The 27,467-nt window shown below is 34.6% G+C and overlaps 2 protein-coding genes and 1 long non-coding RNA gene across 10 annotated transcripts in view; 2 read left to right on the top strand and 1 right to left on the bottom strand.

Annotated features, from left to right (window-relative positions):
• The window catches only part of LOC127154068 (uncharacterized), a 301,907-nt gene that overhangs the window by 45,976 nt on the left and 228,464 nt on the right, over positions 1-27,467 (top strand). For 4 of the 7 annotated variants that reach the window (XM_051095465.1, XM_051095467.1, XM_051095468.1 and 1 more), the window contains 3 exons: positions 7,234-7,554; positions 7,629-7,955; positions 8,106-8,233. In XM_051095465.1, coding sequence (XP_050951422.1) covers positions 7,234-7,554; positions 7,629-7,955; positions 8,106-8,233 — 776 coding nt within the window. Of the gene's footprint in view, positions 1-3,721; positions 3,905-4,598; positions 4,856-6,269; positions 6,308-7,233; positions 7,555-7,628; positions 7,956-8,105; positions 8,234-27,467 lie in introns of those variants that run through there. The other 3 variants (XM_051095469.1, XM_051095466.1, XM_051095471.1) reach the window with 3 other exon arrangements.
• The window catches only part of LOC127154072 (immunoglobulin superfamily member 10), a 154,568-nt gene that overhangs the window by 66,438 nt on the left and 60,663 nt on the right, over positions 1-27,467 (bottom strand). The gene's annotated exons all lie outside the window — the stretch shown is intronic.
• On the top strand, positions 16,395-23,406 carry LOC127154081 (uncharacterized). Of its 2 annotated transcripts, XR_007825432.1 has the most exons (4): positions 16,395-18,291; positions 19,112-19,193; positions 22,566-22,679; positions 22,772-23,406. It is a non-coding gene; the product is annotated as an uncharacterized LOC127154081 (long non-coding RNA). The 2 variants fall into 2 exon arrangements; XR_007825433.1 differs by lacking the exon at positions 19,112-19,193.

Below are 27,467 nucleotides of genomic sequence, written 5' to 3'. Positions count from 1 at the left end.
GAAGAAGAATAATAATAATTAAAGCTGCAAGCAGCGATGAAAGGGCCCTCGCACCCGGGCTCACCGCCGATCGGAGGCGAATAGTGGGCACTATGCTTTTCACATAGTAAATTTGGGAGGAATATGTCAAAGTCATTTAGATGTGCCAAACTTCCTGTTGTCAGCTGGTGGCGCTATGCCTATAACTGAATATTGGCATGTAGATGTGTTCAGGCCAGTGCTTTTGTCAAACAAATGAAGTTTGGTGCAGATTGAATACAGTATGCTTGAGCTAGTGTAAGACATTACATATCTTGCTGCCAACAGGTGGCGCTATGATTATATCTGAATATTGGTCTTTAGGTGTCTTCAGGCCAGTACTCTTACCAAACATGTGAAGTTTGGGGCAGATCAGATATTGCATGTTTAAGTTAATGTAAAAGAAGACATTTCCTGTTGCCAACAGGTGGCGCTATGATAATAACTGAATATTGGCCTCTAGATGTGTTCAGGCCAGGACTCTTTTCGAACATGTGAAGTTTGAGGCAGATCGGACATTTTATGACCAAGTTACAACATCTTCTATTTCCATGGCGAAACATCGAACTTTGTCAGGTCGCCACAGACACGCCCTTCAACGAAAACTCAAGATCTTCACAATTTAACATCGTAAAGGCCTTTAGAGTAGACTCACCGAATTTGGTGTTGATCTGAATAAATCTCTAGGAGGAGTCAGTTACAGAGTAAAACATGTCACTTCCTGTTACCAGTAGGTGGCGCTATGACTATAATTGAATATGAGCATGGCCATGTGTTCAGGCTAGGACTCTTATTAAACATGTGAAGTTTGGGGAAGATCAGACATTCTATGGCTGAGTTATAACAACTTCCTTTTTCATGGCGAATCATCGAAATTCGACAGGCCGCCACGGACACGCCCTCCAGTGAAAACTCTAGATCTTCGCAATTTAACGTCACAAAGGGCTTTAGATTAGACTGACCAAATTTGGTGTTGATCCGAAGAAATCTCTAGGAGGAGTTCATTTTAATACAACGCCTGGAAATGCCAAAAATGACACAAAATTTGCTGAGAAAATAAAAAATATCTGACTTCCTGTTGGGTTTCGGATTTTCCTCCAAGAGACTTTTTTGTAGGTATTGGTGTGTTGCATGTGTGTACCAATTTTCATACATGTACATGAAACGTAGCGGGAGGGGCACTTCATAGAAAGTGAATAGGTGGCGCTGTCGAGCCATTTTGCCACACCCACTTCTGGAACCTATATCAGACGTAAATTTTCGCCAGATCTGATGTGTGTGCAAAGTTTCCTGACTTTTCGGGCATGTTTAGGCCCTCAAAAATGCGATTCATTTTGGAGAAGAAGAAGAATAAAAATAATAATAATAATAATAATAATAATAATAATAATAATAATAATAAACGGAGCAATTCCAAGAGGGTCCTCGCACCACCGGTGCTCGGGCCCTAATAATAATAAACGGAGCAATTCCAAGAGGGTCCTCACACCATCGGTGCTCGGGCCCTAATAATAATAACAAAGAATCCAACGAAAAACAATAGGGCTCTTGCCCTTTCAGGGCTCGTGCCCTAATAATCCTAAGGAAAACAATAGGGCCTTCGCCCTTTAGGGCTTCGGGCCCTAACAATAGGGCTCTTGCCCTTTCAGGGCTCGTGCCCTAATAACAAAAAATCCTAAGGAAAACAATAGGGCCTTCGCCCTTTTAGGGCTCGGGCCCTAATAATCCTTCGAAAAACAATAGGGCTCTCGCCCTTTCAGGGCTCGGGCCCTAATAATAAACGGAGCAATTCCAAGAGGGTCCTCGCACCACCGGTGCTCGGGCCCTAATAATAATAATAAACGGAGCAATTCCAAGAGGGTCCTCGCACCACCGGTGCTCGGGCCCTAATAAACATTTGAATATGTAAATAGTTATAGGAATATTCTAGGATGCTACCCTTTATAAAGGTTCTAATTCAGTCCGTAATGTAATGTTTTTGCTCATCAAACCTTCACTTATTTGACCCAAAATACAGTCGAAAAACTGTAGTATTGTAAAATGTGATTACAATTTAGAAAAAACAAAATAAAATTTAAAAAGATTTTCATCATCATTATTCCAGTCTTCAGTGTCACATGATTCTTCAGAAATCATTTTAAAACGGTGATTTGATACTCAGTTATTATCAATGATTAGCATTGGAACCTGTGATACTCTTTTTACTCTTTTCTTTGAAATATTTTCTAACAGTATAAGTCTTTACTATCATTTTGTATCAATGTAACAGATCCTTGTAATTAAATTGTAATTTATTAAAAAAAAAAGAAAGAAAAAAATCACTGACCTCAAAGTAGTGTGTATTGTTACAAACAATTTCTATATGAAGTAACGTGTTCTTTTTTTTGTTTTTGTTTTTTTAATTTTCATTAATCTCCGTTAATCTCCAAATGAATGTAGAAAGAACATAAAGTCAGTATATTTTAAATATTTAATTACATCTTTTTATTCAATTTTAAACATAAATTCTATCCTGTCCACATTACAGTATAATTGAAAACTATCGATTTTAACATTTGTAGGCTTTACAGGGGTCATCAGATGCAAAGTTCACTTTTACATGTTGTTTGAACATAAAAAATCCATGCAGTGGTTTTTAATTAATCTGTAAAAATAATATCCCCTTTTCAAATTGAGCCAATCTGTCACACTGACAGAGGCCGCTCCCACGATAGTTGATTGACATGAGCGTCTTACCTCAGATCCACCCTAAATCCGCTGTAACAAGTGAAAAAGGGTGTTGTTTTTTACACAACCAGTGAGAATTTTTAACCAAAGTATATTATAGACTTTTTGGAGACAAGACATTTTATTAGACATTTTGCAATGTTTGTTCAGAATACAAAAAAAGAAAAAGAAAAATGGTTATCTCATTTGTATGGATACCTGCACTTATAGGAATAGAAGGAAATGAAGTGGTGGATCAAATAGCAAAAATAAATAAATAAATAACATTAAAACAGTAATTGTAAACAGTAAATATGAGTAAATTACAAATAAATTAATATTTTAATTAAAAAAAATGTATTAAAAAAAACAAAACAAAAAAAAAAAACATCAAAAGATATGTGGCAAAGTAAGTGGGATAGTGAGAATAAAGGATGACATTTACATAATATTCAAAAAACAGTTGGAAATGAGAGGAGAATTTTTGGGAATAAAAAATGACATTTATATAATATTCAAAAAACAGTTTAGAAATGAGAGGAGAATTTTTGGGAATAGAAAGGAAGACAGCATAATATCTCATCTTAGAATTGGACACACTGCACTTAATCAGTCATTATTTATAACAGGAAAACATGAGTCTGGACTTTGTGTTAAGTGTGATCTTCCTGAAGCAGTTGAACATATTTTATTAAAACGTAAAGGATATGATAACGAAAGATTACAATTTACAGAAGCACTTCATATAGAATTTAATCAGATCTCACTTCAGAAACTGTTAAATAAAGATGCAACTATAGACATGATTCACATACTATTTAAGTATCTCAAAGATACAGGATTAATAAACAGGATTTAAAGAATTAATACTATATATTGTAGGAGCCAAAATGTTCAATGAAGGTTATGTTTTATTCTCATTTTGACCAATGAGTGGCGCTGTGAGATTTACTGTTATGTTATTGAACTGTAGCCTTCCTATACGGCGTTTTGACCCGGAAGGGCAAAAGGTTTTTGACCGCAACAGCGCGAAGCTGATGGGATTGTGAAACTTCCCTTGAATGTAAGCCTTTGTTATGGACATTTTGCGGAGCCAAAAAATGTCTACAATGATGCAACGGAAGAATTGTCTGATCGTTCCTTATGGACAGATTCAACGAGGAAGTAACGTAACATCACAGTAAGAAAGCGCGTCAACCTAATTAATCCGGGATCAATATATATATATTAACTAATTCATTTATTCGTTTGTTTTAAGTTTTCCCGTAACATCAATGCTCCGATCTGATATGCACCTAAAGCTGGTTTGCCAACGCCATAATACGTCAAAGAAGAATCCATTGGGAGGGTTGTGGCTAGACGGGATACAGCTCTGACCGGAAACTAACAATGAAATGAATTGTTCTACTTATTGGATTGTGTTTTTTTTCTACGTCTACGTCTACACCTACCCCAACCTTAGCCCTTACTATAATACAAAAACCGTTTTATTGTTGTACAGTGTGACAAAAATAACGTTAGATTGATGTGCGCATGCCCAGTAGCTGTATTCCTTCTAGCCGTAACCCATTGGGTTGGTAAAGGCTAGAAGAGACCGGAAGCGTTAGCTTTAGCCATTACGCCTTTTCCGGAAGCTTACAATGTTTTTTGTTTTGTTTTGTTTTTTTGCAGTTTTTAGAACAAAAAAAAAAAAAAAAAAAAAAACATACAAGGGCAATTACATAATACATAACATAAAAAAATACAACATTAAACAAATAAAAAAAAAAGCAAACAATATAAAATTAAAATAAGGAAAGCAGTAACATCACATATAATCGAGTACAAATAGTTATAAATTATTCAAGAAAAAAATATATTTAAGGCTTTAAAGTAATTTACCGTTTTTGTTTTTTTTTTGCTTTGCTATTTTTTGTTTCTTTTAATGTACACAGGTAGTGACGGAAGTTTACAATGTTTGTGACAAATATAATGTTAGATTGATGTGCGCATGTCCAGTACAGTAGCCAGGGCTGTGTCCCTTCTAGCCTGCACACACTGAGAAATTCCGAGTTTAAAAACAGGGAAAAATTGATGATAATGGAGCTCTTCTTTACTGTACTCGGAGTAGCTTGGTTTATACGTAACCATGGTGAGATCTTACAATGTCTTTTCCGCCCGTTTTTGTGTCCATTTCGGCCTATACACACAGGGCACTGTAGTCATGTTTGGATTAGGATTATTGTTAGGAAAACAAAAGTCGATGGTCAGTGAAACAAATTTTTAGAATAAAAAATGATGATATCGCAGTTGAAACGAGATCATATCGTTAGCTTTAGCCATTACGCTTTTTCCGGAAACTTACACTGTTTGTGACATAAATAACGTGAAATTGATGTGCGCATGTCCATTAGCCGGAGCGGTGTCCCTTTTACCCACTGGGAGGCTCCCAGTTTATTTCAACTTTTAGCGTTAAAGAACAACGCCACTTATGATTCAGAATATTTCATTATTTTCCTGAGGGAAAAAAATTTGGATAATGAAGCTCTTCTTTAATGTACTGGGAGTTGCTTGGTTTTTACGCGACGTACCATTGTGAGATCTTACAATCTTGTTTCCGCCCGTTTATAAACAAGTAATTTAAGATTACATTTCATATCAGTGCATAAACTGATCCAGTTTAGCCGGGATGCAGTGTGAGTCTCTTTGGTTAAAAGTGTCTGGCAAATTAATAAAATGAAGGCCTGAATGTTGTCTACAGATGTTATTTACGTGGGAGATTAAGGATTAAAATATAATTATAAAATAGAAAACACGGCACAGTAATGTCTGTCTGCGGTGTAAAATGAGAGAAAAAGAGAAAATAATTCTCTTATTATTATTGTTTTTTTTTTTTCGTAGGAACTCATCTATGTAGTATTTACTATGTGTATGAAAATCTGTAATTGAAAGTCCAAATATAGGAAAAGGGGGTGAAAATATGAATACGAGGATGTTGATTTTGTGTTGTGTAAGTTCACTGAGACTTAGTATGTTTGCTTGAAGAGTGAATGTGTAAATCGATGTTTATCCGCTCTTTGGTTTTATTAATGTGTAAACATCGATTTACACATTCTATTACTAACGGTACAGTACTGTACGGTACTTTTTTCGGTACATTACTCTGTGTAATAACAAAAACATTTATTTCAGTGAAAAAATAAGGCGAAAAATCTCAGTTTCAACATTTTGAACAATAGGGCCCTACAACCTTTTTCTTTTCCTTTTTTTTTCAAAAATTCTTGTGTGTTGTAATTTTTCTGATAATCAAATACAGGCATTAAATATGTATTTATTTTTAATGAAATTAAAATTAAACCTTTTTATTTGTTGCCAAACAAACATAGTTTTTCTGTTATTTCTGTTATTATTATAATTTCTGCATTTAATTAATTAAATTAGCCAGAAATAGGAATATTTAAACGCCTACATTATACTGTACAAAAGTAATACAAGACTAATACATTTCTGTTACATGTTAAACCATACTTTTATTTTGACAGGTTGCCGGTTAGTTTTTGTGTGTATACACTACGGTATGATGCTAATTTCCTCAAATGAAACGGTAAAATTTACATGAAGTGACTCTCACAGCAGTTCTGGAGATGACGTTCATGCGTTTATGTCGTCAAATAATGAGACGCAGAGACCGAAAATAATCGCGAGCGTCACGTGTGCTTCAATATTTGTGTAGTAAACAAAGCCGAGTCTCCGCCATTCATTCATACAGAGCCAATCGGAACATGGAGGATTCATATTTAAACCGTCTTGTTGCGTTTTAATATTCACAGACACTAGTCCATATCGCGATTCGAATTAAGTGAGAGACCTACTTTTGATTTGTTAAACCAAAAATTTACGAATTCTGCGGCATCCCGCGCTATAGAGTAAATTCCGTTTTCATGAATGGACTCCGCAATCCCGTCCGCGTTTTAGCGGAGGACAAATTGTAGACGCGTGACCACGTAACGTTAGAGACAGAAATGATATGCCGTTGTGTAAATAAGATAAATAACATAAGGCTATTTCGTTTTTTTTTTTTTTTTTTTTAAATAAAAGAACAGGTATAGACCTGTTCTATAGGAAAGGTAACCTTAAATTACGTCTGTTGTGATCTGGCGCTATATAGAAGATAAAGTTTACATGACCTTAAAGGGGGGCGGCGGCTGCCGTTGGGGGGGCGGGCCGCCCCCTAAATATAATGGCAGGGGAAACACTGCATTCTGATTTTTCCTTAAATGTTGAAATAATGCAATCATATTAAAATATTTTTTTTAAAAAACTGGTCGTACATGTGTGTAGCATTTTTCTTTGTTTAGTTTGCACAAAGTTTGAAGAGCTCCTGTGTTGGAGCTCTTAATTTTGAAAACTCAAAGTGCACCAGATAGATGAATTCAACTTTAAAATGTACAAAATTTATTGAATGCCCCTAGAGGGACAGAGGTCCACCCATCACAGTCTCATAATATATATTGTTGTTTGTTTCTTCAGGTCTCTCTGGTGTTTATACAGACAGAGTGCCAGTGTCAGTGATGAATGGAGATTCAGTCACTCTACACACTGAGGTTGAAAGAAAGCACCAAGAGAGTATTAAGTGGTATGTCAGGAGCGTTCGCGTTGCTCAAATCAGTGAAGATTTTTTCTGTACAGATATTAAGTGTAAAGAAGTTAATGAAAGATTTAGAGACAGACTGAAGCTGGATAATCAGACTGGATCTCTGACCATCACAGACATCACAAACACAGACTCTGGGGAATATAAACTAATAATCAGCAGCAGCAGTGAAAAGATCTTCAATGTTTCCGTCACTGGTAAGTCATTTAATGAGTGTTTGAATGCAATTTAAAATATAAGATCCTCCAGCAGCTGTTGGTTTGTGTTTCAGATGCTCCTGCTACTGAACTATATGAAAAGAAGGAGGGTGAATCTGTCACTTTAAATGCTGGTGTAATAAAACAACCAAATAATGTGATGACGTGGTATTTTAATGAAACTCTCATCACTGAAATTACTGGAGATCAGAGTAAGATCTGTACAGATGATCTGTGTAATAAGAGATTCAGAGACAGACTGAAACTGGATCATCAGACTGGATCTCTGATCATCACAAATGTCAGAATCACAGACTCTGGAGATTATAAACTCAAGATCAACATCAACAGCAGCACATTCAGTATCACCAGAGTGAAGAGATTCAGTGTTTCTATCACTGGTAAGTAACTGAGTCATTCAATGCATTTTCCTTTGAGGAATTTAAAAAAAAATAAAATAAAATAAAAATTACAACCCATTATGTGTTGGGTTGTGGACTGTTGGATTTATTATCATTCACTCTCTAGTATTAATAACTGTCTGTCTTTAGCTGTTCCAGATTCAGGTTTGCCTGCAGCTGCTGTAGCAGGAGTAGTTGTTGCTGTTCTGCTGGTTGCTGCTGTAGCTGCTGGTGTGGTTTACCGTAACCGCAGGAGCCGTACAGTATTATCACAGAAAGTAAGTATTACATACAGCTGATTTAACAAGATATCATTTTATGATTTCAATAAGATGATATGATTTCATTGTAACAACACCGAAGCAGATATTTACTACTGAGACAATGTCAAAACAATCAAAAACACAAAAGAACTCCCAAATAAACTAAGTAACAGTTACTATGACAACACAAATTGCAACTTTTGTCACAGAGCAATTGTCTTATTAGAAAACACCAATACATCAGTTTAAAGAATTCTGGATGTGATATTTAAATAACAATAGTTCAAGTTTATAATAATGAAGATGTCCATTTGATGCAGTTTAAGATATTGTATTAAAAGAGTAGTTCACTTCCAGAACAAAAAAATTACAGATAATCTACTCACCCCATTGTCATCCAAGATGTTCTTGCCTTTCTTTCTGTGGTCGTAAATACATTTTGAACATTAAAGTTCACTTCCAGAACAAAGATTCACATATAATATACTCACCCCCTTGTCATCCAAGATGTTCATGTCTTTTTTTTCTTCAGACTTAAAGAAATTGTTTTTTTTGTTTTTTTTGAGGAAAATATTTCAGGATTTTTTCCATATAGTGGCCTTCTATGGTGCCCCGAGTTTGAACTTCCAAAATGGAGTTTAAATGTGGCTTCAAACGATCCCAAATGCAGTTGTAAACGATCCCAGCTGAGGATTGGTTATTTTCATAAAAATAATACAATTTATATACTTTTTAATGTCAAACACTTGTCTCGTCTTGCTCTCCCTGAACTGTTTTTGTTCTGGTTCATGACAGTTATGGTATGTCAAAAATTTCCCATCTCATGTTCTCCCTCAACTTCAAAATCCTCCTATATCGCTGTTTTACCTTTTTTGTTAAGGGTGTTTGATCTTCTTTCCATGTTCACTTGTAAAGACTGTGTCTGTACTTCTGCAGTGATGTAGGATGATTTTGAAATGATTTTTGAAGTTGAGGGAGAAAATACGATTGCCGTTCTCTGACATACCCTAACTGTCTTGAACCAGAATCCACAGAGTTCAGGCAGAGTAAGACAAGACGAGCGTTTGAGATTAAAAAGTGTTTAACTTGTTTTTTTTTTTTTTTTTTTTTTTAAAATAACCAATCGTTTCACTAGATAAGACCCTTTTTCCTCGATTGGGATCGTTTACAACCGCATTTGGGATCATTTGAAGCCGCATTGAAACTGCCTTTTTTGAAGTTTAAAATCGGGACACCATAGCAGTCCATTATATGGAGAAAAATCCTGAAATGTTTCCCTCAAAAAACAATTTCTTTACGGCTGAGAAAAAAGAAAGACATGAGGGGGTGAGTACAGTATCTGTACACTTTTGTTCTTGTGTGTCCAGCAGCTGAAGACAATTTCTCAAACACATGAGGGTTCATATGGTCACATGTGGTTTGGCACTGTAAGGATGATGATCAGCTGTCCTTCTGTCTTGCTGTAGCTCTGTCTTAGGTGTCTTACATTACAGACACTGCAGTTTATTAGTATCATGGGTGGCGCTGCTCTGCGGGCGACACGGACGCACTCAGTCGTTCTGCTGTTTGTTCGCTTGTTTGTTTGTATCGGGAGAGTGACTAGATGGCGGCGTATGTCCTGCTGCTGCTTTTGCTGGCGATGGCCCTGGTGATGGCGCTTCCGGATGAACTTTTCTCTACCAGCAAGATCAGTGGGGCTGGGGCTATAGTCTACACGAGGGATGTGCTTTTGTCGTTGCGACGGTGTGGAGATGCAGGTGATCTTTCCCGATCGCTTATCGAAAGTTTGCCGGAGGGTGTGAGAATTCGGTGTCTGCGGCGACCGCGGAGGAGAGGCCGGCGAGGAGGGGTGCGGCAGCGGTTGAGGAGGAGAGGCAGTCGACCCCCATTGCCATCCATGATCCTAAGTAACGCGAGGTCGCTAAGGAATAAAATGGATGAACTTCGAATTTTATCAAGAGGATGTTTCGAGTATCGTGAGTCTTGTATTATGCTTTTTACCGAGACTTGGTTACATCCAGAGGTTCCCGATGGTTTAATTGAAATAGAGGGGTTTTCACACATTCGCTCCGATAGGAGTGTGATGTCAGGAAAAAGTAAAGGGGGTGGTCTTTGCTTGTATGTAAATGAAAAGTGGTGCAGACAGCACACTGTTCGGGTTGTGATTCCTAAAAAGAAAGTCAAAATCTATCCTAATAATAAACCCTTTGTCACAAAGGAGGTGAAGGACTGTATTAAAAAGAAACATCAAGCATTTAAGAACAAGGATCACTTACAACTTAAAACTGTACAAAAGGAGTTACACCAGAGGCTAAAAGAGGCAAAAGAACATCACAGGGGACTGATAGAGAAAAACTTTCAAACTATGAACTCTAAAAAACTATGGGACTCTATGAAAACAGCAACTAATATGAAATCAACGGAGAGGTCTCTGCATGTTACAGATGAACTGGCTAAAGCAAATGAGTTGAACTATTTTTATAAGAGGTTTGATAATAATGATTTCTCTGCTGAATGTAATATGATGCTAGATAGTATGGTTATTGATGATGCTGACAGGTTGAAGATTGACCTTAAATCCATCAATAAGGTTTTTAAGCAAGTTAATGTAACTAAAGCCACAGGTCCAGATGGCATTTCTCCTTTTTTATTAAGAACTTGCGCAGATGAACTGACATCAGCTTGGTGCCCTATTTTCCAGAGGTCATTATACTCTCACACTGTACCAGCTTTATGGAAGAAGGCGATTATCACTCCTGTTCCTAAAAAATCTTGTCCACAGGAGAATAATGATTTTAGACCTATTGCCTTGACCTCTGTTGTAATGAAGTGCATGGAAAAGCTCATTATGAGCCAATTAATAAAAGAAGTAGGTTCACAGTTGGATCCCTACCAGTTTGCCTATAAACATCAGAGAGGCACTGATGATGCAATCAATAGTTTAGTGCACCTAGTGACTAAACATCTTGAGAATCCTGTGGTATGTGCTAGACTGTTGTTTGTAGACTTTAGTTCAGCCTTTAATACCTTACAGCCTCATATTCTTTTGAAAACAATGCAGCGGATGAACGTCAATCCCTCTATTATTAAGTGGCTCCACTCATTTCTGACCAATCGTAGTCAGCAGGTCAGGGTGAATAAGACGTTGTCTGAATCTACGACTATTAGCACTGGCGCCCCACAGGGGTGTGTCAGTTCTCCAGTCCTGTTTACATTATATACTAACCAATGTACATGCAGTACTGGTAATAATTATATGATTAAGTTTTCTGATGACACAGCTATTTTAGGTCTCATATCCGGAACATCAGATGTTGCTATTTATAAAGATGAGGTTCAGAATTTCGTCCAGTGGTGTGATACACATTTTCTTAGCATCAATACAAAGAAAACAGTGGAGATTATTTTTGACCCTAAATCCATTGGAGATCACTTACCATTGGTCATCAGTGGTCAGAATATAGGCCAGGTAGATTCTTATAAATATCTGGGCATTCACATTGATAATAAATTGACATGGAGTGCTCAGGTGGAAAATGTCTGTATTAGGGTCCAACAGCGACTGTATTTTCTTCGTAGGTTGAGGGCCTTTGGTGTTAACCAGAAGGTGTTGCTTCTCTTTTATCACACTGTAATCGAGAGCATTCTCCGATATGGTATTTCAGCCTGGTTTGGCAATCTTAGTGTACACCTAAAAGCCAAAATCACACGGTTAATGCAGAGAGCCATGAAAATAATGGGAGTTAAGCAGCATCCCGCACTTTAGGCTCTTTTTGAGGAAACTGTTATTAGACAGGCTCAAAAAATTGTCTTGGATCCCAATCATGTCCTCAACTCTGAGTACCAACTATTACCTTCGGGAAGGCGTTTCAGAGTTCCTCAGTGTAGACTTAATCGTTTTAAGCAATCATTTGTCCCACTGTCCATTAAATTATTAAATGATAAGTTAGCCAGAGGTCAACAACACTAATTATTATAATTACTATTATTACAAGTTTTTTTTTTTTTTTTTTTGAATAAAAGGTGTGTTAGATAATGGGTAGGGTGCAATTTAGTTGCTCACTATATATAGTGAGGTTAGTGATGGGTCACTGTATGTATGTATCACATGAATGTAATATGTTATTTGTATGAAACGGCAGATTATAATGTTCTGTGTGTGTCCAATACGAATTTCCTTCGGGACAATAAAGTTTATCTTATCTTATCTTATCTTATCTTATCTTATCTTATCTTATCTTATCTTATCTTATCTTATCTTACCTTACCTTACCTTACCTTACCTTACCTTACCTTACCTTACCTTATCTTATTGCTCTGTTCACATCTGCAGTCCTCATGACTCCTGCAGCAGGTTTAAGTCATCTTCACACAGTTGATCAGAAACGTTTTTTCACAGTCAATAGAAATGTCTCTTTAGTGTCCTAAGTGCACCTGTAAACAGTTACTGTGTTAAGAACTGTGTCACAAATGCATACAATAATTGTTTTTATTTATTGAGTTCATGTATTTATTTTTGTTTGTGCAACTAAAACATCAGACCTCCTCATTAATTTTACCCTATTGTGAATGTGTTTTCTTATAGGAAGAAGATGATGATAACTCACCTGATCCAAAAGACATTTGTTTGAGGTAGATGGGGAAAAAGAAAACAACTTTATCAGCTGAGAGCCAGAAGATGCAAGCTTGAATTTACGTGGCCTGGCAGAACTAACACTCTGCTTCTTTATTTTGCTAAGGTTTGTTATTTAACCACTAACACTTAAATCATCCACTTTCAAAAGAAAACACTGGTTAACCAACTTTGAATGACCAGATTTTTATATGTTCACTAGAGCTACAGCTTAAACCCATGTGCATTAATTTAAATTATAGCTGCAATCAACATTTATCAGGGGTCAAGTGCCTTTAAAGCAATGGCTTAAAAATAATGTTTAATTTAGCAAGCATGTAACTGTAAGTGGGATAACAAAACAGCGTATATCTCATATCTCATTTTCTATTTTATAAATATATTTTAATCCTTAATCTCCCACATAAATAACATCTGTAGACAACATTTAGGCCTTCATTTTATTAATTTCCCAGACGCTTTTAACCAAAGAGACTCCCATTGCATCCAAATTAAACTGGATCAGTTTATGCACTATGAAATGTCATCTTAAATTACTTGTTTATACCCAGTAACGTGACCTATTTAAAACACACACACACACACACAATTTTCGCACAAACAACACTGATTTGATCTTGTTTCAACTGCGATAGAATCGTTTTTTTATTGTCATAATGTGTTTCACTGTGTATCGATTTTTGTTTTCCTAACAATAATCCTAATCCAACCATGACTACAGTGCCCAGTGTGTATAGGTAAAAACTGATGGAACAGAGATTGTCAGATCTCACCATGGTCACGTATAAACCAAGCTACATCAAGTACATGAAAGAAGAGCTTCATTATCATCAATAATTCCTTTATCTTTAACACTAAAAGCTGAAATCATTCTTTATCATATATTTTTCTGTGAGTCTCCTAGTGGGTAAAGGATAGAAAGGACACAGCTCTGGCTAATGGGCATGCGCACATCAATCTAATATTTGTTGTTATTTTTGTCACAAACTTTGTAATTTTCCAGAAAAAGCAAAATGGCTAAAGCTAACGCTTCCGGTCTGGCAGTTGTGGCTAGAGGAGAATATATATATATATATATGTGTATAGTGTGTGTATATTCATTCAGGCAATCGGCTCATGATCTACTGTTTGGCGCATCTCAGCATTAGAGTGGCTCATTTGATTGACAGTGAATGCGGTAAACATTGTTTTTGAATGTGCTGTGAGTTTAGCGAGCATTTGGAAACGCAGCTGGCACCTTTTACATTAAGTAATGATTTGCTTGACAGCAGTGATCTTAGAAGCTGAGTTGCTTAGAATGAGCAGTTCTACCATGCGGTATGAATGTTGTGGGCATGTGCGGAAAAATGCATGTGAGAAATGCCAAGGCACCCCTGGTGCCAGTTTTTTTTTATTTTTATTTTTATTTATTTTTTTATTTAAAAGGCCTCTAGGCCTTTGAGAATAGCCATTTATATATTTTCATATATTTGTCCATGTTATAGTGCAACAAAGTGGCTAGTCACTGTGTCCTTTTTCATGCGACCTCAGAATAAGCTACATATCTGTGCTGAGTTTGATGAAAATATCTCATCCCGGTCACAAGTTACAGACATTTTAGTAAAAGTGGCTCCATCCCCTTTTAAGTTGTAGTGCCCCTTAGTGACCAAGATTTGAAGTTAGACCTTTTTAGATAATTATTGACAACTGGATTCCACAGAATCTTTCTGCATGTTTTTTTGGTTTTGATCATGCCAAAAATGTTGGACTAATCTGCTAAAGTGTCTGAATATGCGTGTATATATACCAATTTTAGAAAGTGGTGCTAGATTGTTGGCTCAACCTCAATAACTGTTTAAAAAATAAATAAATAAAAAAAAAACACAAAAATGCATATATTTCCTTTGTAAACTGCCTGTGTTGCTATAAATGATACAGTTGAATTTAGTTGTAGTTTAGCCATTACGATAAAGCTGTGTTTCAAATTTGAGGTAGATGTTTCAAAAAAAGAGGCCAAATCTAAAGTGGCACCATGTTGTGAAAAATAGTACAAATTTTAATTTTGAAGCTTTAAAACCTATTACCAAAAACTGCATTATTTTATAGATAAATGGCCATGTGATTTAAAATGTAAAAAAAAAAAAATACTCGAATGTTACATTGATTTCTACGTGTGTATATTTACTACAATGACCCACAGTTTTGTTCTTATCAAGTCAAGTCACCTTTATTTATATACCACCTTGACCACAAAATGAGCTTATCTATCTTATGATATTAATTTATTACGAAAACCATAAATCGTCGACTCTTGAATATTTTGTTAATTTCTTTATGTGCAAAAGTGGATTTAATCAAAAGTGGCTTGAACCCCCACCCTCTCTCGTCCTTGTTAAAATTATCTCTAGTTCGATCCCTCAGGCTTATGAATAACAAAAAAGTACATTTATGCATTGTTGAATTATTCAAAGATTATTGTCATTGTGTTTTTTTTCTGTGTATACTATGTATACAAACCCATGATATTTATGTTTTGTTGTTTTGTCATTATGTTTTGTTTAAGATTCATCCATCCATCTGATGAGTTATTTTTATATTGTTTGCATGTGTCTTGTGTCTTTCAGTTCTGTTGTGATCGTCAAGTGTGATTGTGTTTCTTTTCTTTTTTTTTTTTGATTATTATATTTTGCTGTGGTGTTTGTATTGTAGAATATCAAACATTTTGATGAATGTGATTGCCTTCCTTCAAATTAATCCATTTTCATGATTCTTTCTTTTGGCAGCATTATTGTTTCTTTGTTGATTTTTTTTTTTTTATTCGTCTTTCACTTGGTGCTCATTTCTTTTGTTTTCTCTTAATTGTACATCAGTCAAGAGACTGACACCCACACATGGATTTTCTTTTCTGAAACAAAACTTCAAAGATCTTTGTATGTGTATGTGATAATCATTATTAAAAACATGATTCACTCAATTTTTGTTTTAATTGATCATAAATAGCTTTTCTTTTCCTTCAAGGATTAATATTTATATGCTTCTGAAAACTGAATACTAAACTTCAGTTGAATGAATACTTCTTGGGCCAAAGTTTGTGGCTGTGTTTGAAACCGCATATTGAGTAGGTACTTAATTTAAATTTAGTATTTATTTAACAAGCGCTAAAAGATTATGTACTTACGACATTATAACAAACGCAACAACTTACAAGATATGAGCGACAGGCTTAATTCATCCATCTGTAAATAGCTTGATATTGATGAAATTTGCTCATTTTGTGGTCTTGATGAAACAGATGTTTTTTTTTTTTTTTTTTTGTGATTGAAGAGTATCCAATATACTTTCAGTTGATTTAAGTTCTTACATTTTAACCTCACTAATGTGACCCAAAGTTTTATCCTCAAGATATTTTTTTATTACGAAAAAAAACAAAAAAAAAACCAAATCATTGACTCCAGAATACATTGTTAATTTCTTTATGTCCATAATTTTTCATCCACAAGCAAAGGTGGCTTAAATTTCCTTCCCCCTGCTCTTTTTCTTGTTAAATTTAACTCTCTTGTTTCATCCCTCAGGGTTATAGAAAACAAAAAAATTTTCTTATGCATTATGATGAGTTATTCAAAGATATTTAACCTTGTCAATGTGCTTTTGTAAGTGTATATAAACTATATATACACTATGTAGGAAATCCATATTTATGGATTTATGTTTGTTTGTTGTTTAAGATACAACCATCTTTCCCTGATCTTATATATAATTATAATTTCTGTAAAAAAAAAAAAAAAAAGGCATTAGGGACAGGTACACTAACACCATATAGCATACTTACTACTTAAAAATTAAGATTACCCCATAATGAATTACATTACTAGCCCAATCCAACCCTTACAATAACAATGATAAATGCTGATCAATACTTATTTATACTACTTTTTATTTTTATTTATCGAAAATGACTGATCTTCTTGCTAGATAAGACCCCTCTTCCTCGTCTGGGATCGTTTAGAGCCCTTTAAAGCTGTTTTTAAACTGCATTTTGGAAGTTCAAACTTGGACACCATTGAAGTCCACTATATGGAGAGAAATCCTACAATGTTTTCCTCAAGAAACATAATTTCTTACCGACTGAAGAAAGAAAGACACAAACATCTTGGATGATAAGAGGGTGAGTACCTGTAAAAATATTTGTTCTGGAAGTGAACTTCTCTTTTAAAGGTGAGAATCGAGATATTTCATGATATATTTAATGCGTTTGGGAATGTTTCGAATAAAAAGGAAAAAAAATAAATAAAACATAAGTGTATGGCTGCTGTCTCACATGATGACTACACGGTCTATTATAACCTACATACTTATAGCAGCCTAGATATTTAGCCTATTTGCGCGCATCAGTGAGTAGCTCTCAAAACGCGAGTTTTACTTTCGGTTTCGAAACGATCGCGCGAATTTTCGGCGTTGCTGCGTGTATTCTACAATACAAGAATGCAGCCTAGTCATGTCTGTGCGTTAATCCGCCCCAGAATTAGGAATTTCAATGAAGAGAAGAACTACAGATCACTTATGTACAATATGTACAGTAGGGTTGATGAAGAAAGTAATTATATGTTCATTCTCCAGTTCAGCATTGATTTTAATTAAGTCGATATAATCAAAGAACGGGCAGGATTACATATATGAAATATATAAAATTTTATTTAGACTTCAGAGAGTAAATGTGATAATAGTATTCATGTGAATTCCAGCACACATAAGAATTAAAGGGAACGAAGTTGCAGATGTTTTAGCTAAGGAGGCATGTAGACTAGATGATATTATAGAATGAGCATATAGAAAATCAGGCAAAAATAATAGTTTAGAATAGTATAATAAAGGAATGGCGGTATAACTGGGATAGGGAAGTAATAGGCAGACATTACTATAGAATCCAGGAGAAAGTAGGAAGCAGGAGGGTATGTAAAGGAAATAACAAAAGGTGTAATTACACGATTGTATAATTACACGATGAGACACACAGGGTTAAATAAAACATTATATCTAATAGGAGAACATCCCACTGGCTGATGTGATCATTGTCAGGAGGAGAAATCAGTGGAACACACTGTCGCTGCCAAAAGTACATCACAGAAAGAGAAATATTAAAACTTAGGGAACAAAGTTCTATAGAAATTAGCCTTAAAGACATACTTAATAGTCATAATGAAAGTTTATTAAATTATCTGAGGATAACTAGCTTTGTTAACGGGATTTTTATTGTTGTTGTTGTTGTTGTTGTTGTTGTTGTTATCTGGGAGGTATTTCACTCAGGCCCACACTCCTGTACAGTAGGTGGCGGTAATGCACCTTAACGTTGGATGTCGACCGCCATTAAAACAACAAAGAAGAAGAAGAAGAAGAAGAAGAAGCAGTGGAAACGACGCTCGTCCTCTAGTGGTCAAGCGATGTATTAGTTTAATTTCTGATGGTATGTATATCTGCTTTTTGTGAATATCTATACATGTAAGACAACTTTTAGGTTTACAATACAGAATCATTAGGTGGATACACATGCATTTGATACGGGATGTAATTTATGTAAAAGGAAACAACATGACTGCAGACCAACACACACACAAACACACAATATCCTAGCAGATGAATCGCAGCGGGTCCTAGTATTGGTGTTGCGGGTGTTTTTTAAACAACAGAGATGGAAATTGTGTCACTATCATCTAGCGTGAAATTCTAGACACTCTTGATGCTCTATATTTGACTGAACTGAAGGATGGTTTTGTGTGACCACCGCCCATATTGGTGTGACGTCATGAACTTGGAGGCATCCGCTACCGCAATAGTTGGCGTCGTTTTGTTTTCTTTTTTTTTTTTTTTTTTTTTTGTTTGTTTGTTTGTTTGTTTGTTTTCTAGTGATGAACGCAGGTGTTTTTCACAGTGTGTTAACTTTACTGCATAGTTTCAGCCCTGTGTTCCAGACACAAATGATTCCTGATCCTCTGTTGATGAGGAGAGGTGTGCTGCTATTTAAAATGACCAGGCTTATGATTTTAACCTGCTGGACCATGAATTTGGTGAAAAGTCCCTCAGCAGACCAGAATGTTACATAATATTAGTCTATATTGTATCATGTTGGACGTGTGCCCTTTTGACCAGTAAAACAACCACCCATTCAGAGCACACTAGCATATACTAAAATCTACAGGAACAGCACACTAACCATGTGGGCCTATTTGCTAATGTTTTTTTAACACTCCTTCACTCATACTCATATTTTGTTTCCTGATCCTCAGGTAGCGATTACTGAGCTAGAACTAGAGCAGGAGTACATTACTTGAGCAGTGTCTGATCTACCATTATCATAGGAAACTTAAGGTGAGGTTTGATTATGATCCTAATTTCACACCCCAAATTTTATGTTATACCATTGAAAAAAACTAGTTTCTCATTAAAGCTGATGCAAACAAAATGAATGATCAACCACTATCAAACACAAATCATAAATTGTAAATCATACGTTGCATTTATTCTTTAAATGATCCAGTCACTGGCCAAAAAAACAAACAAACAAACAAAAAACAAAACAGATATAACATTTATAAGAAAAAACATGGATCAGGATCTGCTTAGAATTAATAGAAACTACTGAAACTACACTTTCAGAAAAAAAGGTACAAGCTCTAACTAGTGCATTAGCTTTTTACCTTTTTTACTAAGTGTAGTATTTGCTCAACTGCAGGATCAAATGCTGTACATTTTCATACCGTACATATTACTGTTTGATTGAGATTTTTTTTTTTGTCAAAAGTGCATTAATGAGTTTAGTATTTTGAAGTAAAGTGGCTTCCCTGTACAGCAAAAGTCAACGGTTTCATGTGAGCATAAATGAAAAAAATCCTTGCAATGACATGCTGATCACACAGCTTGACACCTCAGACACTCGCACCCAAACACTATTAACACCTCGGACACACTCACACGGCACATCCTATACACAGACAAAATATTGACACCTCAGACTCATACTTGCACAGATGGACACTCAAACAGAAACTATTTACACCCTAGACACGCACTAACAAACTGACATCAAATGCAAACATCCAGCAGTAGACACATTCTCATGCACAAGCTGTTTTTTTCCCTGCCCAACAGATCAAACCACATTTCTGTCTGGAGTTCACTTTGTCACCTTTTGATGGATAGTTTGCATCTATGTTTGGCAAACATGAAAAATCTGCAATGAAAATCTTCATCCATAGACTCAGAGTCTGAGGTCATTGCAGGAGGTTTCCAGTGAAAATGATCTGACAATAAGGGTCTTGTACTTAGAACAGTAATATGTACAAAATTTAAGTTTGATCATCTTTTGATTGTGATTGGTGTATATACCACACAAGTCTCCTCTTCAACATTCTGTGAAAAAAAAAAGCACAACACAAGATAATAATAATAATAATAATAATAAAACATGTGATGTAATGTGATAGTAATTTATGATAGCCAAATCTTTTATAAACACATGTGATAGATCATTATGCTATGAAAGCTCATTACTACCACTAGGCCTGTTGCAATAATCAATATATCTAGTTACCACACAATATATGCAAAGAGCAGACACTGACAGCTGAAATGAAGGCATCATTTGAGGCCTTATAGTGTTTTCCTTACAACTTCAGACTGTGGTATGAAAGAATAGGTCTCAACTGACTCAAAGCTGCAATTCACTGTTCTTGTGCATAAATGTAGCAATGCAAAATGGTGCTTTTTCACAGCTGGTGTTAAGGGAGTTTCACAAGGGAGAGAATGTGTTTTTGCCTTTCACTTTTGCTGTCCAATAATAATGTCAATAATATCAAAATTATTTGTGGTACAATACATTGCCCAACAAAAAGTAGTTATTGTTAAGCAAACAAACAAACAAACAAATAAACTGACATGCAGAGTCAAAATTATGAGATTAATAATTCCAAATTCTGACATATTTGAGTCAGATTATGGTAACACTTTACAATAAAGTAGTTAACATTAGTTAATAAAAATGATTCTATGGTGTAGTAAATACTACAGAAAAACAAATGTAATTTCTACATAAAGTTAGTTCAGGCAATAATTAAAAAAAAATATATATATATATTTTATATAAATAAAATAATAATAATAAAGTAAATTTTATATTAGTATTTAAGTTTGTAGAAGTTAAAGCGTAAATACAAAACTGTATAAAATTAAGTAAAATCTACTGAACTTTTTTGATAATGGTGTTCCCGTCATGCACAGAGGAAACAATAATTAATACTTTTTTTTTTTGTCCCCATTTTTTTTTCGAACTTAGAATCTTAGTTAATATTAATTTCAACATCTACTAATACATTATTAAAATCAAAGTTGTTTGTTAACATTAGTTAATGCACTGTGAACTAACATGAATTAACAATGAACAACTGTGCTTTTTATTACCTACATTAACAAAGATTAATAAACTCTGTAATAAATGTATTGTTCATTGTATGTTCATGTTAGTTAATACATTAACTAATGTTAACAAATGACGCCTTTTTGTAAAGTGTTACCAATTTTACAAATACAAACAAATGAACAATAAATTTTCTTACTGATTTCTGTGTGTTGCTTCTGTAGAATGTCGTCTCTGCGTAAGTGATCTCTACTTCACAAGTCTCAACTGTTTTAACAATAATAGATTCATTAAAACTAGGGCTGTCAAATGATTAATCATGATTAATCACATTCCAAATACAAGTTTGAGTTTGCCTAATATATGTGTGTGTACTGTGTGTAGTTATTATGTATATGTAAATACAAACACATTCATGTATATATTTTAGAAATATTTACAAGTATATGTATTTATTATAATTTTTATATAATTTATATGATATATAAATACAAATATTTTGTACATAAATAACATTTCTCTTAAATATATACATTAATTTGTGTGTATTTAAATATACATAATAATTACTCACAGTACACACACATATATTAGGCAAACTCAAACTTTTATTTTGTATGCAATTAATAACGCGATTAATTGTTTGACAGCCCTAATTAAAGCCACAAACCTCAGTCTTAATTAAATCTGGTTCTACACAGTCTATATGAACAGTCTATGATATATTATTAACACCAAAGTAATGCTTAAAAAAAAAAAAATGGCACTAACAAATGTATTTATAGCTAGTAGACATATAACATTTCCCACACACAAATAGTTCCTATAACAGTGTGTATCATTACATTTAGAGACACATAAATCACACATTAATGTATACATAAATCAAACCCAAATTTGAGCATTCAGCATTTCAGCATTTAAATTCAACAAGTGTTCAAAAAGTTATCATTCATATAAACTTCAGAACACCGGCCACATCTTTGCCATACAAGATTAGGGTAGGTGTAGGGCGATAGAAAATACGGTTTGTACAATATAAAAACCATTACGCCTATGCAGTGTCCCTATAAAACATGGAAACACAACAAGTGTGTGCGTGTGCGTGTGTGAGTGAGATGACTAAATAAGGACGGTCAGTGTCATCACTATAAACAGGCATTTATTATAATTGAAAATTATGAGAATAATTTAAATAAAAAAAAATAGGTCTATCAGTTGACTAAAATGTTTAAAATATATTTTTGAAAAATTATTTCATATTTTACTTGTCTAAAAGGAGAAGATAATACTTGCCTTCTGTATCAATTTTTCTGTGTTTCCTGCAGATGCTGAAGATCACGACTGCAGCCAAAATCAACAAAGATTCAGCAGCAGCAGAGATCAGTACTGTCAGAGAGACTGAATCTGGAGGATATGAAGGACAGCAAAAGAGATGTAATGTAAGTGATTGAATCAGTCTGATCTACAACATAAGACAGAGGTTAGCAAATATACACATATTGACACTGTCGTACCTGCACATGTGTGACAGAGTTCACTGATGTCCAGATGTCTGGTCTGGTTGCTGATGGGATTGTTGATCACACAGCTGTAGGTGTTTTTATCCTGATATTCCACCTCCAGAGGTAGAGAGAGACTGATGCTGAGATCAGACACACTGATGCTGGACAATAAACTGTTTCCTTTGTACCAGGAGAGACTCACATCACTCACATTCACCACTGAACACAACAATGAACAATTCTGCTGTGATGATGAAGAACAGTTTGAAGAGTTACTGATGATGACAGAAACAGGCAGATGAGCTGCAAAACATCAGAGAATAAAAAGGATGACGGTCAATGTTAGCAAACATGATGATGATGATGATGATGATGATGGTGAAGAACATTGTGAAGAGTTACTGCTGATGACAGGAACAGGCAGACAAACTGAAAACATGACAGGATAAGAGGAATATGAACACAGCTGTCAATTTATTTTCAGTGTTGTGAATTATAGTCAGTGTAATACATGTTGTGTTGAGTGAGTGTTTAATGTGTTGACAGTCACTAAATGTGTCTGTCATCGCAAAATATAATAAATATTTGCTGTGCAAACAGAATATGTGAACATTTCAACAAATGATCTCTACTCACCATAAACATAAACACTAAATGTTTTTGACGACACTTTCGCTCCAGTAATCTGTAGTGTATAGAGTCCAGCATGATGAGTTGTGATGTTTGTGATGGTCAGAGATCCAGTTTGATTGTCCAGCTTCAGTCTGTCTCTGAATCTCCCATCGGTATCATTATTTGTGGAAATTACATTATTTTTCTTCATTTTAGCTATAGGAGATGTCTCAGCTCCATATGTCCACAGTATATCATCACCTTTACGTATTTCAGTAACATTAGTTTTTAAAGTGACAGAATCTCCCTCCATCACTGACAATGACTCACCAAACACACCTGATGAATAGATTTTACACAGATTAACCCTTAATCGGCCTTTGGGGTCCAGCTGACCCCGCTGGACTTTTCTTTCATTTTTTAAAAAGTTTCCCTTAATCTCTGGGGCATGAGACTCTGTGACATTTCCTAAATAATCCATCTAAAAACACACACACACAAAAAACTGGACTTGATTTGGTTGTTCTAAAGGTGTGTAAAAAAAAAAAAAATTACCGTTAAGGTCCCTCGGGGTCAGATTGACCCCACATTGAAAATGAATGGGAAAAGTGAAATAAATGATTTTTTTTTTTTTTTTTCCCATTTCGTTTGTCAAAAGACAGTAGTAAATCCAGTTTAAATCTGAAACAAAATGCATTTATTTAAAGGCCTGGTCCTAGAGCATATTCTCAAAGTGGAACGAACTTTCTATCTCATACACACACGCGCACACACACACAGGTGTCCGGGGCATTTTTTTATATTTTGGCAAATAAAATCAGACATAAATGCACAACAATGTGAAGGGGTAGACATAAAAAAATAAGAAGAAATGGAGCAGTGAAATAGACATATATGGTATCATTTGAAAGCATAGAACCTCAACTTTTTTGTACATCCCATCACTTTTGCATTTATGTTACATATAATAACATAAAAAGGTCTGAATTTACCCCCTCACAAACAAGCTCCCTCTTGTGAAGATGACCTAATAATATTCATATTCATATTCATATCACTCAGACTTATCAAATATAGATGAGTCATATATCAAATGAAAGCTCTCATTCTCCAAATTGTGATTGTGATTTATTTCATTGATCTAACACATTACAGAGAATAATTATGAAAATAATCATGAGGATGGAAATTAATTCTGTAAACAAACAAACATTTACATTAAATTTCTGCATCGATTACTATTTCTGTGTGCAAACAGAAAAAAAATAATTTTTCAAAAGCCACAAGATGGCGTTGTTGAGTATTTGTGCAGTAAACAGGTAAAAAAGTACCAAATATCCATGAAAACACAGCATAAATGTAAAGTTGAGAAGTAAACGAAAAAAATAATATATAGTTTGTCATATTAAAATGTATATTTCTTTATGCAATCGCTCTGTAAATGTTTGGGGTCTATTTGACCCCAAGGAACCTTAACGTAAACCCTACTTTAGGGACGACTAAACCCTCTTACTTTGGTTTCCTGAAATCAGTTTCATTTACTGCGAGAGAAACAAAACAAAACAAAAAAAGAATAAAGTAAAATATTAACAGACTTTATAAATAGCTATAGTAGACTGTAAACTGTTACCGTAATATAGAGATTGTTAGAATCGAGCAGACAGAGGAAACATTGTTTAATGGATTAAACGCATATACAGTGGATAATGTACAAATTTGTACACAATTCTTCTGTTCTGGACGTATACCACATATATGTGTGTGTGTATGTATGTACTAAGAGCTCCTGAAAAACCACAACAAATTGCTTGTGTGTTTTTGGGCGCACTTGGCAAATAAAGCTATAATAAGTGAATAAAGAGTTTATATCAAAGTCTAGGCTAGGATCAAAATGACTATTAAAATGTAAGTGTACTCGTATCAAACTTAAAAGTTTGCTGCAAAATAATTATTAGATAAACCTTGATTTAATCTAGTTTTAAACTAAATCCTTATTGGTGTAACACAAACTTAGTCTTTAATTTATTGTAAAGTGCAGAGGACAATCAGTGTTTAAAGTTTCATAATTTGTTAAAAAAATAAATACATAATTACTGTTGGTTAAAAGTACAGTTTTAATTGTTCTGGATATTTTAAATATGTTTGTCTTTTTTTTTTTTTCTTTTTTAATATAATTAAATATAGATCAGATTAAAAATGTCAGATATTTGAAAGCAGCTCAACAGAAGGTTCACACTTTCTGACCATTTACATTCACTGCACGGATTTCCATTATTTTCATAACCTCTTCCAGATCTGGAAATGTCAATGTAAACTTCATAACCCTAATCCCAACAGAGACCTGAATTTAAAAATAGTAGATCTTGTATTATATTCATACAAAATTCATAATTATTTTGGTACATAAAAGGAAATTAAAATTAAATAATGTAACAACTTTATTACTTTGAAATTGAGAGAGAGAGAGAGAAAATAATAATAATAATAATAATAATAATAATAAAACTTACCAGTCAGACTCCAGCAGCACAAACAGAACAATAAAAATTTGTGAAACATTTTCTTCAGTGGTTCAGTGTGTGATCTAACACCTGAACTGCTAAAGTGTTGTGTGAATTCTCCCCTGACAGCGTTTGACCCTCTTGGTTCACATCCTGTATTTGCCTATGATCAGTGTTGAGCTTGTTACTCAAAAAAAAAAATGTATTACTTGTTACTTTTTACTCATTTCAAAAGTAATATTATTACTTATTACTCCCAGCCAACAGTAATTAGTTACACTACTAGTTACTTTTCCATTACACCGCAACAAATTAGTAATTGCGTAATTTTTGCAGCCTGTGATTCCATGAAATTTAAGATAAATAAAATAAATTAAATAATTGTATTCTGATTTATTCATTAATGTGTAATATGTAACATTTACTAACAAATTAGTAGTTCTGAAATATTTTTTTATTTTTTATTTTTACAACTCTTTTGCTTTAGACCATCTACTTATGGTAAATCTTAAAATAAAATGTTACGGTTACCACTGCATTTTTCTGTGAAAAAAAAAAAAAAAAAAAAAAAAAAAAATGCAACAATCAGTAAATAGTTTATTTAGAGTTGTTTTATAGTAATAATTATGTAGTAAATTCTAACAAATATGTTTGTAAGGAGTAGGGTGGGTCCCACGGAGGAGCTCCGGAAGGATAAAAGGAAGAGTGACGAGTAGAAGATGAGAGAGAACCAGGCCTGGACTTTAATTTGTGTTTTGTGTTTTACTTTTGTGTTTGTTTATTTTATTATTAAAGTGTTTAAATGCTCGCTGGTTCCCGCCTCCTCCTTCCCATTCTGCCAACTGTGTTACAAAGTTCTTGTTAAAACTAACCAAAATTAAAAATTATTTGCTTATAATTTCCGCACAAGAGAGACTTGGTGTTGTTTCCAAACAAAAGAAAAATATCTTGGTATTGGCTATCAGCCAAAATTATTTGAATTGGAATATCGGATATAAGCAAAAATCCAATATCGTACATCCCTAATAAAAATATTCTTAATTTGCTTAATTTGCACTTTACAATTCTTAACAGCACACATAAGAAACAAACTGCACACTTTTGCAATCTTCAGCAACTGCACGCAGCCCAAAGGTTCTCCAGTGTGATTGCCCAGCAAACCCTTTGCAACCAACCTCTACTGTTAAATTCTAGGCCTTCCATCCATTTTACTGGCTCTTGAGGAAAAGGCCTTGATATTTCTTGAGCTTGCACACATGAGCCTCCTCCATCCTTTTTTCCCAGGGTACTGTTAACACTGAGCACCACCTGGTATATATAGACCAGATGACAATATCCAGTCTGATGCTAGTGTGTGCTATCTTTAGGTTTGCCTGCATCTCCCATTCATTTGCTGAGGCCAGGACCCTTCTACTGCTCCATCCTGCTGCAGTGCTCTTTCCTGTCCTGATGAACTCGATAAGTGGTGCCCGTCGGAAAGTTATTTAACCTTCTTCCTTGCTTGTTTCACACCATCCGCCAACTGAGACACGATCTTACCATGATGCTACTGGAATTTCCCATCTGCCAAAATTGACTGGCATGCTCAGAGGACATGCTCAAGGTTGGCTTG

The sequence above is a fragment of the Labeo rohita genome, chromosome 22, assembly GCF_022985175.1.
Source record: "Labeo rohita strain BAU-BD-2019 chromosome 22, IGBB_LRoh.1.0, whole genome shotgun sequence".
In the NCBI taxonomy this organism is placed as follows: domain Eukaryota; kingdom Metazoa; phylum Chordata; class Actinopteri; order Cypriniformes; family Cyprinidae; genus Labeo; species Labeo rohita.
This window is presented reverse-complemented; position numbering and strand designations above follow the sequence as displayed.